Consider the following 13,335-nt stretch of genomic DNA (forward strand, 5'->3'; position numbering starts at 1 on the left):
GTGCGAGGGAAACAGAGACAATAAACAACATTAGTAAATTATATTGTCTGTGAGAAGCCCTCACATTGGGAACATGAAGCATTGCTAAAGAGCGGATAAAAACCATCACCATTTTTTTTGTAAGTAAGAGTCTGAGTCTTTTTTCTGGTCTCATAAATCATCATTTATGAGAGTGTGCTTATTTCAAAGCTAAAATATTGCACTAGAGAGAAAATTGTTAATCATGAACTCCTTTTTGCCCCATTCTGCTATCCAGGATGAATAGTAAAGGCTAAATAGTTCTGTTTGCCTTACTGCATTTGTTTCTCACTGGCTCCAGGAATCGGCATGTGTGAAAGTGGTGGCTGCTGTGAGCATGTGGGATGTGTGTATGGAGAAGGGACACAGAGACTTGGAGCAGTTCGAGAAGGTGCATCGCTACATCAGTGATCAGCTCTTCACAAATTTTGTAAGTGATTCTTTCTTCAATCCCTTTTCATAGAATGGCTTTCTTCTTGGGGTTCTTAAACATCCAGCTTATGGAAAAGTTAATTCCACCGAGACATACTGTATCAGGAATACCATTCTCTACCTATATTCATATTGGGGTTTTATATTTAGAGCAATGGCTTTTAATTAGTTAAAAGGACAAGTTGGGCTTCTGTTATTCAAAGAGATCCTTTTTATAGCTTGTGATGAGTCTAGTTTGAAGAGACCAAGGAAAACTAGGAAATTTAATCTCCTATCACTATTGAGAACTGAACAAAGAAAACTATAGGAGTACTAATTTAGGAATATTTAGGAATAGTATTTAGAAGTTAACCAGTGGATCTTTGAGATGGCAAGTGCTTCCTTATAAAGACAGTACTGAAGGCCAAATTGCTCAGGCAATTCTAAATATAGATGTGAGATTATTTGATCCTGAGTAGGAAGAGATGAATGGGGTTCTAACAGGTGTTCTAACAGTAGCATCTTATTAAAAGTAAAGTACTAAGTACCTATTTATGTTCTTCACTTGGGAATATCCTGCCTTTCAATGTCTGTCTCTCTAGAACAAATTCAAGAGAAAAATCTTTTGAAAAGTGGAAACAAGTGTTAATAAGTAGTTATGATTAGAAAAGCTATTATGGGTATATGAATGCTTCTCTACCCCAGATTTATGGAGCAGCTACATCTTCAGTTAAATTCAAGTTATGTAGATGGTACACATGAGAAGTGATACCAGACAGGTTGTGATGCAAGTTTCACATTGATGTGTGTAATTGAGCATTTGTTATCAACTATGGCGTGAAGGCTGGATTAGCATATTTCACAGACTCTTCGGCATGTTCAAAAGGTTGATGAAGGTTATACATTGAGAAGTTTTGTAAAATGCATGAGTCCATCTGGTGTTGGTTAAGTAGAACACTGGTGGATCTGCATGGGTTTAGCTGGTGTGCTAGGAGCAAAGAAGTACAGGTATATAACAGGTGGTACAGGATATAACAAATCAGCCTGAAGGGTATTTCAAAGAATGACAAATATACATGGTCATGGATGTTAACTGGCGTGTGGTGATTGTTCTGCAATATATACAAATATTGACTCATTCTGTTGTACACCTGAAACTGATATTCCATCAGTTATTTCTTAATTAAAAAACATAAACATGGGGTACTGAACAACTGAGCAATCTGATTTTCCTGTCCTTACAGAAGGAACGGACCGAGCGGCTTGTCATCTCTCCCCTTAATCAGTTACTGAGCATGTTCACAGGGCCCCACAAGCTGGTGCAGAAACGCTTCGATAAGCTTCTGGATTTCTACAACTGCACAGAACGGGCAGAGAAGTTAAAGGACAAGAAGACTCTGGAGGAGCTGCAATCAGCCCGGAACAACTACGAGGCCCTGAATGCGCAGCTGCTGGACGAGCTGCCCAAGTTCCACCAGTACGCCCAGGGGCTCTTCACCAACTGCATCCATGGCTATGCAGAGGCCCACTGCGACTTCGTGCGCCAGGCGCTGGAGCAGCTGAAGCCGCTGCTCTCGGTGGGTGTGCGGCGGCTGTCTGTCCTGTCCCATCTCCCTCTTCTCCCCCCACACACTTTGGAGAAGTCTCTGAGGTTCTCCTGGTGTTTTTCTGGGAATGCACACTGGGGCTGCTTGAGAAATTATTCAAACTAGAGAGATTAAATAGGCCATTAGGTCAAATCCTTGCTGGTGCCTGGGCCTCCAAACGGCTCCTTCCTCCCTGAGATCCCAGAAGAGCCGAGCAGCCGGGCCTGTGGGCGGTGGGCACCGGCGCTGCAGCTGCTGAGCAGAAACTGAGCCGGAGCTGCCACTCAGGCCTGGGGGCTCTCAGCCATGGTCCCTTCTTTCTCTCTCTCTGCCCACCCCACCCCCCACCCCCCGCACGGACTCCAGTTACTCAAAGTGGCCGGCAGAGAGGGAAACCTTATCGCCATCTTCCACGAAGAGCACAGCAGAGTCCTGCAGCAGCTCCAGGTTTTCACCTTCTTCCCAGAGTCGCTTCCGGCTGCCAGGAAGCCCTTTGAGAGGAAAACCCTGGACCGCCAGTCGGCCCGGAAGCCACTCCTGGGCCTGGTGAGTGGGGCGTCGGGGAGAGTGGGAAGTGCAGAGGGTTTGGCCCGACACCGATGGGGACTCCCCACACCCCGGGGCAGGTCCTCAGCCTCCTCCTGGTCTACGAGGCCCAGGGATTATACTCACAGCATTGAGTTACCAGGCTCAAATGAGTTCATATGGATAAAGCACCTAGAAATTGCCTGGCCCGTAGTAGGCACTGTACTTATCGTCAGTATTCATGGACTCGGCTCTGTGCACAGAGGAGCAGTTTCATAGGAGTTTAAATCTCTCTTCGTAACAGAGAATAAAGGCCATTGAGCTCTCTTGTCTGTCGTGGGCTCCTTCATTTCTTATTCCTGAGCACCGTTGCTGGTGCTGGCTACCGACTGCCAGTAGCTTTTTCACTCTTGTTATGTACATCAGAACACCCTCTGAAAAGCATTCTCAGATCTTAGTCTATATAGTGAATGGAGTTTGTAAAGGATTAATGTTAATACTTTTGACCAATTAAGGAAACTGATTTAAGGGTATGTTAACTCTGCAGGCTTCCCTGTGTTTGATCATGTAATTACCTGTTTGAACAGGTAATTATCTGATTCATGGCCAAAACATTAATGGCTGACTGTTTGGTTTTTTTTTAATCTGGATTTACATTCTTTTAGAACTCAATTTTTCCATATTTTGAAAAGTAGGGTAAGATACACTAGATTATATGGGGCCATATTCGAAAAGATTATTGATCTCTAGATCTTGTAATATTAGATATTTTGATCTTTTGGTGGCACCTTTTTTTAATTTAAGATTTTATTTTTAAGTAATTTCTATACCCTACGTGGAGCTCGAATTCACAACCCCGAGATCAAGAGTCACGCACTCTACCGACTGAGCCACTCAGGCACCCCAAGTGGTACTTTTTAAATTTATTTTTTAAATTTTATTTATTTTTTGAGAGAGCAATAGAGCCAGAGGGCACAAGCCAGGGGAGGGAGGAGCAGCGGAGAGGGAGAAGCCGTCTCCCCGCTGAGCAGGGTGCCCTATGTGGGGCTCATTCCCAGGACCCCCAGGATCATGACCTGAGCCAAAGGCGGAGGCTTAACGATTGAGCCACCCAGGTACCCCTCCAAAGTGGCACTTCAATCACATTTTTTGGTCACAAGATTAACATATGTGAAACTAAGTGTATGTTAAATTTCCTTCATAGCTAAAAGGCACTAACACATAAACTAAGACATCATGATTTTTTCCCAGCCACACGGACTGACTCAGGCACAAAAACATCTGGTGGGAGTAGCGAGTGGCAGGCTATCCTCACCCTCATTTCTAAGACTCGGACTGTGAGCTGGGATTACATATGGCCACTTGGATGGTGGCCAGGGAAGGCTTTTGTCGATCATATCTCTTGTGTTGCCTTTCAGCCAAGTTACATGCTACAGTCGGAAGAACTGCGGGCCTCCCTCCTGACGAGGTATCCCCCTGAAAAACTCTTCCAAGCAGAACGGAATTTCAATGCCGCTCAAGACTTGGATGTCTCGCTTCTGGAAGGTGACCTGGTGGGCGTGATCAAGAAAAAGGACCCCATGGGCAGTCAGAACCGCTGGCTGATTGACAACGGAGGTAAGAATGTTAGATCTCAGATTACTGTAACTCTCAATGAGGAAAAAGTTATTTTTGGCTGTACCTGAATCCTATGCGGGCCAGAAAAAAATATGAGTCTTTGATTAAAGGGGAAAAATAACCTTATAAGTTCCCATCCATCCATAATGTCCAAGTCATTACCAAAACAAAACCTGTCTTTGGTTTTGTTTTTGTTTTTACAAATTCCAGAGAGGGCTCCATTACTTACCTTGCACCTCGTGGGACCTTGCCATGTTTTATGGCTCTTCAGGCAGCACTTACCTCCCACTGGGGCCCGAGCCCTCTCAACCTGTTCTAAATGAACCACAAAATAAAATAAGCTGCCCTCTTCTGGGTTTTGTGAGTGTGTGAATGAATTTAAAACCCGTAGGAAAGGATTCTTTGTTTGATTTTTGAGTTTTTTGTCCCATAACAGTTTTACCTCATGACTAGGGAATGGCTTTCAAAATAGCTTACAGCTTTTTTCTGGCGGGGCTGGTGGCAGGGGTGGTGGGAGAGTTGTCAGGTATAGAATTTAAAGACAAATTAAAAAGAATAAAACTGATCCATATTGTTTGTCCACAATTCCAAAAATCCAAAAAGCTTTGAAAAACAAAGTTTTTTTCCCCCCCAAATTCATTTGCCACAACTGTCCCTGATCTGAACTTACTTGGTAGCAAAATCCAAGCAAGGTGTTGTGAGGCTTATAATTGTTAACTCATCTCTTTTGAGTCATATGTTATAGAAACATTAATGGGTTTAGTTATGAGGCGGTGACCCAGACCCTGCTGGGGATGTCATGCCATAGACAGTATATGTACTCGATTACTTTTCCCAAATTCAAAGTCTGAATTCCAAAACACATCTGGCCCTCAGCATTTTAAATAAGGACTGTGGGCCTGTATAATAAACATCCATGTTCACACACTGAAGTGGAAAATAGTGACATTCTTAGTTTGAGAGTACTTTGTGGATTTTCCTGTTTGTCCCTTCCTGCTTACCCAAAAGAATGGAGATTGGAAGTGGGGAAGGAAGACAAGGTGGAGGGTGATAGGCAGGAGAAGCCACTGATGGGTTCGTGGAAGGACTTCTAGTAAAGATCCAAGCTGTCAAGAAGCTGCTCCACCCTTGGGGCTTTGATCTACTCCATCCTGATGAGTGGTGGCAGAAAGCCTGATAATACTGTGTTAGGATCAGCTCATAGACCCTCTAGCCCTCATCATCTGCGCAGGGGACTTCTCATCATTCAGCAGAGGTAACAAAACGCATTCAAGATGAAGACAGAGATGGCCCTTGCTCACCTGAGGTTACGTACTCTGGGTCCCTGCCTTAACAGATACTTCTTTCTTAATATTAAAAAATGTTCCTGCAGATCAAGGATTTCAGTCTTTCATGTTTAAAAGTTTTAGCTAAGGGCCCTCTTTGTCATCATCTTAGGTAATTTATTCAAGTGAACATGTGCTGTGCATGTGTTGTGTACATACTAACTCCTATAAATCACTTCCTACCTTAGGCTCTTCTTACAGTATGTCCACCACGTTCCCACACCAGTGCTCCGGACGGGAAAAGGCCCAGCAGCTGTGTCTGAGGGGCTCTGGCACTATGAGGATGGTTTTAAAATCCCCTTTTCTATGCTCAGTGTGTCTGAACACATCCTTTAGATAAGTCTCTCCAAGCCTTTGTTTCCATGATGTAGACATCCTGTTAAATTTTCTTCATATGCTCATTCTCAAAAATGTGGTCATTTTTATCACTGTCCTCTTGAATCTCTTCGAAGGCTCCTGTCACTCACCTGTTGTGAGGCTGTAGCAAGAACACACCGGCAGGTAGCTGCAGAGCCACATTGTCTCCTGGGATCAAATGTCTCATTTTACTTCATGTCTCTCACTGTTGACCTAGGTTTGTTTTTGTTTTTTAAGATTTTATTTATTTGTTCACGAAAGGCACAGAGAGCAGCAGAGACATAGGCAGAGGGAAAAGCAGGCTCCCTGTGGGGAGCCTGATGCAGAACTCGATCCCAGGACCCCAGGATCACGACCTGAGCCAAAGGCAGAGGCTCAACCACTAAGCCACCCAGGCACCTTTGACCTAGCTTTCTATTCTTTTTTTTTTTTTTTTTTTTTTAAGGATTTTATTCATTTTCTCATGAGAGACACAGAGAGGGAGGCAGAGACACAAGCAGAGGGAGAAGCAGGCTCCATGCAGGAGCCCAATGTGGGACTAGATCTGGGTCTCCAGGATCACGCCCTGGGGTGAAGGCAGTGCTAAACCGCTGCCACCCGGGCTGCCCCGACCTAGCTTTTAACCATAGTTTTTTCCCTGTGGACTCCGCCCACCCCCCCTTCCATTAAAAGCTCTTTGTGTTGGTTTTTCCTCCCCATAGTCAGCCAAGGCTTTGTGTACAGCTCCTTCCTGAAGCCCTACAACGCCCGCCGCAGCCACTCAGACGTCTCTGTTGGCAGCCACTCCTCCACTGAGTCGGAGCAGAGCAGCTCCTCTCCCAGGTTCCCACGGCAGAACAGCAGTGGCACCTTGACCTTCAACCCCGGCAGCATGGCTGTGTCCTTTACCTCAGGATCTTGCCAGAAACAGCCTCAAGATGCAACTTCACCAAAGGAACTGGGCCAAGAAATTCTCAGTGCTTCCTCAAACTTGGGTTGTTCCGAGAGCAGTCCTTCCAGATGCCCTTCAGACCCGGACTCCAGCCCCCAGCCCCGGTCTTGGGACTCTCCAGAGGCAGCCAGAGACATTAGCCAGCCCGCCCCTGCCCTCAGGGGCTACCGAAACTCCAGGCATCCAGAAATAGGTGGTTACTCCCTACCAGGGCGAAATGGGCAGGGGAAAGATCTCACAAAAGGATGTGCAAGAACAACCCAGGCTCTAGAAGACAAAAATGAAGAGCCAGAAAGCAGGGAGGCAGAAGGCAACCAGGTAGGTGCTCCCTGTCACCATGTGGGACACGTGGCAGCAGTGTTGTGTCAGCGGTGTAGGAGTGGGGGTATCTGAGGTGTGTCCAGGGCCTGCATGGTGATCTGGGCTGAGCTCAGCGACAAATCTAATGATGCACACATGGAAACTCGTTCTAAGAGCGAGCACCTCCACACTTGCTGGGCATCTTCTTTTTTGACACTTCGGGGCTGTTTCTGGGCCCCTTCTGCCCTATTGTCTGGTGTTTACAAGGCATTACGATGAAAAGCTTTTCCACTCTGCCAGCCCATGATTCCTCATTGTATAAAGTCTGCCATTTATCCCATCTTTTTAGCTTTTTATTCAAATGGCTATATTTTTTCCCCTGGAATTTAGAAATAACATTCTGACTCCATTTCACTTTTGCCTATTCTTTTTATAATGGCCTATTTTTGTCTTAGGAATTGGAACATACCTTTTGTATCTTGAATGTTTTAAACCTGCATATTTTTTTTAAATATTTTATTCATTCATTCATGAGACACACAGAGAGAAGCAGAGACACAGGCAGAGGGAGAAGCAGGCTCCATGCAGGAAGCCTGATGTGGGACTCGATCCCAGGACTCCAGGATCACAACCTGAGCTGAAGGCAGATGCTCAACCGCTGAGCCACCCAGGCACCCCTAAAACTGTGTATTTGAAAGTCACTTTCACATTCATGGCTGAGGAATCCCTGGTTTGCCCACTTGTTGCCTTCACCCCCTCTTGTAACAGGGAGATTCCGTGTGTACAACATCTGTCTGTGAGCTCATCTCCATCAGGGTTGCTTTTGAGAGACTCACATGTGCTGATTCGTGGAGGTATTTGCCAAGTGCTGGATTCCAAAAGACCAGCTTTCATACGAGCTTCTTCTTCTTTTTTTTTTTTTTTAAATTTTTATTTATTTATGATAGAGAGAGAGGCAGAGACACAGGCAGAGGGAGAAGCAGGCTCCATGCACCAGGAGCCCGACGTGGGATTCGATCCCGGGTCTCCAGGATCGCGCCCTGGGCCAAAGGCAGGCGCCAAACCGCTGCGCCACCCAGGGATCCATCATACGGGCTTCTGAGCTCTGTCCTTCTATGCCACGTTGCTCAGTGCTACAGATGAGCGAAGGGCATGTCCTTTCTCTGGTGACTGTTACTACCCACTGCCCAGGACAGAAATCCACATTCTAGGCCCATCAGTGGACACTCTTTCTAGAATGTGGAAGAGAAGATGGCCCTTTTTTATATTTGGATTTTGTTTAAAAAGCTCACTTCTAGCTTCATGGACTCCTCCAGGTCCTAAGAGTGTGTTTGCATCCTTGTGCACCCATGGGCCTCATGGCTTCCCCTCCTGATCACTGAGCACCACCCACATGCCATATTGACTGAAGGTTCCTTCTTCCACTCTTTAAGGCAACTCTGAAAGAGTAAAAGGATATGAATTTTGGTTTTCTTTGAATCTGCCGTGTCTGTTTAGGGTAGCCACCAACCCTATGTCACTATTTAAATTTAAGCTAGTTAAAATGAAATAAAACTTAAAATTAAGTGCCTTGGTCTTACTGGCCATACTTGAAGTGTTTGATAGCCATGTGTGGCTAGATGCTGCCATACTGGATAGGGCAGGTGTAGAACATTCCTATCACTGCAGGAAGTTCTGTTGGACAGTACTGCTCCAAGCAATTTCCCATTTCCTGATAACTCACTTTTCTCTCCCTCTCATAGGTCTATTTTGCAGTCTATACCTTCAAGGCACGGAACCCAAATGAGCTGAGTGTGTCAGCCAATCAGAGACTCAAGATCCTGGAGTTTAAAGATGTTACAGGAAATACAGAGTGGTGGTTGGCCGAAGTTAATGGGAAGAAGGGCTATGTTCCATCCAATTATATCCGCAAAGCTGAATATACCTGAGCCTGTTCTCCCTCCCACTCAATCTGCTGCCTTTACCTTCCTTCTGTGGAAGGGTTCTGGTGGCCCCTGAGAGGGCACCTGCTCCTGGGACACAGGCCCCGTCTGCATTGTTTAACCATGGCACAGTGCTGCAGGGCACAAGATGAGTCTTGTTTTGTGCCATTGGATTGTCAACTTTGATGCTCTCTAGACTTTCTAGAATTTGAAATGGACCCTGGGGCTTATCAATGATTCAGTGACCACGAGAAGGCACGTCTTAGGTCAGCCTTTGGAAATGAGACATTTCCAGTCGGAAGACCAGTATCATATGTATGTGCTCCGGCAATAGAAGATGTTGGCATTGGTTGTATCATATTGAGTTTGGGGTGGTCCCAAGCTCCACGAACAGATGACCAGAAACTGACTTGGATGAAGAGGACTCTCTGGGAACCCTTTTAGATTGTGCCTCTGCATGTGGCAAGAAGTTTGTTAGATTGTACCAAACCTGGTGTTCCAAAGCTTCAGTGTTTAGCACACATTCACACATACACACCTACTCCTAATTTCTAAAAGTCCCTAAAATCCTACCGTCTGTAATCTTATTTATTTCAAATACTGCATTTCCAGATTGGCCATGCAAAATTCCATTGTTTTCTCTTTTTAAAAAGCGTTTAGGGTCTCTATTTCCCATCAACCTCTCTATGAAAGGTTCTCTTTCCTTTTAGGTCTACAGCCATCTGCCCTTTTCTGTCACTTCTGCTTTATTGAGTCTATGTGTAATGTCTCCTGGCTTTTTACCCGCAACCCAGTAACTGATAGATTTCCCTAGGAGAACAAGATCAGAGCTCTGGCCGCCCCATGGAAAGAGTTTGTCCTACAGTGAGCTGAAATCAGTCTGGCCTGGTGGCAGACAGGGTGCCTTTCTCCTTCATCCACACTACTATCCACAGATGCAGAAAGCATAACACACGTGTATTATATGAATTAGGATAAGCAGTCCCCAGAGGTAGCTTATCCAAAACTTGGAAATAAGCATTTTCTGTTTCACCACTATCCTCCATGCTCAGAGACTAGTCTAAGCCAAACAGATTCTAAAGTGCCTAATTGTACCTCCCTCTGGCCTCAGGAAGATCTTTGCTAATCTTTACACCAAGAATCTCCCCCTGAAAATTCTGTTTTAGCAGGGCTCTTAATCTTAAGTTCTGCCCCAGATATGAAGTCTACCTTGGAATAGAAAACTATGAATTTTGTCTTAAGGGAATTAAGAACGCCTCATAGTCCCTGCTCCTTTATAGTGCACCTTTGGCCTTAAAATCCTGATGAATTGGGAGATACCTGTGGACCCCTTAGCTCTGCGGGTCAGTCAGAAGGCAGCAATGCGAGTCTCTTGTGAATAGTGTTTATATTTAGAGATGTTTATATTTAAGTAGGTATTTTATAAATAAAAGCATTTCTAAGGGCCATGAGTATGTTTTCTTGATTTCCCTCCATGTGTTTAGCCTGAACCTTATTGGATTTCTGAGGGTACCTTTTTGACTATTCAAAACAATGGCAAGATTCCAGAAAATGAGAGGCTAACTGAAGAAACTCAAGTCAAAAATTCACCTTGTCAAATATAATTTCAACAGAGTTACTGTACCCTCAAAAGATAGCCCTGCTGCAGACAACTGCCTGTTTATTTTAAGCTGCTTTTGTACTATAAAACCCTAGCAGAACAGAAGAGCCGAAATTCTCTAAACTGGAATCCCTACAAGAAGGTAAGTAGAGGTGGAAACTGATGCGGTGGAGATTAAATAACAAGAGACAGAGTAGCAGCTGGGCGAGGCTGGGGACGGAAGGGGAAGAAGCAGCAGGAGCACTGGTGAAAGGTTGACAATGTGTGGGTAACCATGAAGCCTGATATTAAGGACTAGAAAATATGGTTGAATAGGTGGACTCTGGAAAAGAAACTAATAGATCAGCTAGGCCAACTCTTATTTTACGGACCAGGAAAATGGGATCTAGTGACATTGCAATTTCCCCAAGTCCCACATCAAGTTTTTGATGGATCCTGAATTTAAACTTGGGTCTCGGGTTCTCTAGCTGAGTCTTTACACCTTGTTCTGGAGCCAGACTGTCTGGCTTCAGGTACTTAAGAGCTTTGTGACTTTGGCAACTCCCCCAGCACATGCTTCAGCTTTCTCATCTAAAGTAGATGGTTATACTATCCGCATCATGGGTTGTTGTAAGGATCGAATGAGTTGGTACATGGAGAGTGCTAAAACACTGCCTGATGCATAGTAATGAATTGGAGAGTCCTGAGGTTCCCAATCAAAGAATTTAGTTTTGAGTCTGATAATAAACTGGTAGGTTCTTAGGTAGATTACCTATTTTAGGAAAGCTAAATGGTAACAGGATGATGAAGGAGGACAGATCAAAGGCAAGAAAATCTAGTTGGAAAAAAGTTAACTACTTTGGGCATAAAATTGAGAGTAGACAAAAAGCATCCTGTAAAGACTGAAATAGAAGAAATGATGGTATCACTGGCAAAAGGGAAACTGCTGGGATGGGAGCAGGTTTCTGAAAAGATGAGTTTTGTTTTAAACACGAGATGTCTGCTTGTCTTGCTCTTGCAAGTGTGGCCTTCAGCCCAGTGGCATCACTATACCCTAGGAGCTGCTGGAAATGCAGGCCCCTCCTGAGTGTATCAACTCAAGATCCGGACATGATTTGTATGCACATCCAAGTTTGAGAACCATCTATCGAGGCAATTTTTTTAATGGACCTTTGTACTGTCAGAAAAGTTGAGAGTTACAAAAACCATGGAAGGAAAGGGTGTCAGATGTTTCAGATACAACAGAAGGAAATGTTATTGAAAATTTCTAAATCCTGCTTGCCTGCTTTCTTCCTCTCATGAATTTTCTCCCTTTCCTGTCTGGAAGTAGCTCTTCAGTTGTGCTTTTATCCAAGAGTCCTAGGAGAAGGGAGCAGTGGTGGCAGTTGCCATCTATAAAGGCCAGATTTCTGGCCTTCATCTCAGATTATTGACCTAATATCTCGAGGTTATTGTGAGAACCAAATAAGGTGTGTGTAAATTTTTGTGCAATGTGAGCTCTAGGAGTACATGGTTCTTATAAGGAATTAAGTTTTGTGCCACCTTGTTTTAATTAGTTGTGAAGCCAGGACTCTGTTTATGTGGGTGTTGTTTCGGGATCAGGAATACAAACCGGCCCTAGGAGAACACACTTGTTTCACTTGGAGGATCTGAGACCTGAGGACCTAGAAACCTCAAGGTGTATACACATCATCCTAAACCCTCTCTCTCTAGCTGCCACATACAACTTGGGGTTTTAAACTCTTCTCCCTATCAATATGTTATATTGATGGAGTTTTTACTGTAAAACCTTTGTTAGGTGCAGCAGAGCCCTTGCTGTCTCACCCAGTCCACTGGAATTTTCTTGCAGTGGTTACTGAAGATCAGTGTTGTATTTTGCATGTATCAAGAAGGGAGTGTTCAACAACAAACTGGGGGCCTTGCAAGCTGCGTAGGACTATCTATTCCTTCATACGACTCAGAAGTGACTCTCAAAGAGAAAGGAGCCAATTTAGTGTCTTCCCAGAGGTAAATTCTGGTGGTGTGGTGGGAGGGAGAGAATGTTCTGGTTAGACCGACAGCAGGGTGTCCATTCAGGCAACACCCATTGGGAACAGGCAGACACATGGGAAGCCACTGCAGAGCAGGGATGTCACCAAGGCACCCCCTGTGTACCGCCACGCCTAGGTGTCCCTGAGACACCAAGAGGGGTCGAGCTCTCAACCCTTCCCATGGCAGCCACTCCTTAGGTCCGGGGTCAGGGAAGCTGAGAGACAGCTGATCTATCCACAACCTCCTCTTGTCCTTGGAATCTCCATGTCTCACTTTAACAAGGGATCTTCCTACAGCCTCCAGAAAATGATGACACAGAATAAGATCTTTGCAGTTTGATAGAAGGGGTGACAGGCATGAGCACTGAAACCCATTTTCAGCAGGGATGTCATAGTCCTCTACAAATTCGAAGAACAGGATTCACTGAAGATCATAAATTTTAAGTCAACTTCAGTTGGACAGTATTGGCAATTCTTTCAGAGCTTCTTGGACTTAATGGTGTTATATTGGTTTCTCAATACTGCTATAACCAATTACTACAATTTGTGGCCTAACACAAATGTATTATCTTACAATTCTGGTCAAAGTTTTAAAATCGGTCTCACTCGTGGGCTAGAGTCACCATATCAGGAGAGTTCATTCCTTCTGGAGGCTCCAGGGGAAAATCTGTTTCCTTGCTTTTCCAATCTGCCTGCATTGGCTTATGGCGCCCTTCTCTGGCATCAAAGCCAGC

The 13,335-nt window shown here is 44.7% G+C and overlaps 1 protein-coding gene across 4 annotated transcripts in view; it reads left to right on the forward strand.

The window, feature by feature from the left end:
* The window catches only part of LOC121484112 (dynamin binding protein), a 106,577-nt gene extending 96,139 nt beyond the window's left edge, over window positions 1–10,438 (forward strand). For all 4 annotated transcript variants that reach the window (XM_041742877.1, XM_041742876.1, XM_041742878.1 and 1 more), the window contains 6 exons: window positions 320–448; window positions 1,674–2,006; window positions 2,382–2,561; window positions 3,959–4,157; window positions 6,541–7,088; window positions 8,813–10,438. In XM_041742877.1, the coding sequence (XP_041598811.1) occupies window positions 320–448; window positions 1,674–2,006; window positions 2,382–2,561; window positions 3,959–4,157; window positions 6,541–7,088; window positions 8,813–8,998 (1,575 nt within the window). In that variant the 3' untranslated portion in view covers window positions 8,999–10,438. The remainder of the gene's footprint in view (window positions 1–319; window positions 449–1,673; window positions 2,007–2,381; window positions 2,562–3,958; window positions 4,158–6,540; window positions 7,089–8,812) is intronic.
* The last annotated feature ends 2,897 nt before the right edge of the window (window positions 10,439–13,335 follow it).

Source organism: Vulpes lagopus, chromosome 2, assembly GCF_018345385.1.
Source record: "Vulpes lagopus strain Blue_001 chromosome 2, ASM1834538v1, whole genome shotgun sequence".
In the NCBI taxonomy this organism is placed as follows: Eukaryota; Metazoa; Chordata; class Mammalia; order Carnivora; family Canidae; genus Vulpes; species Vulpes lagopus.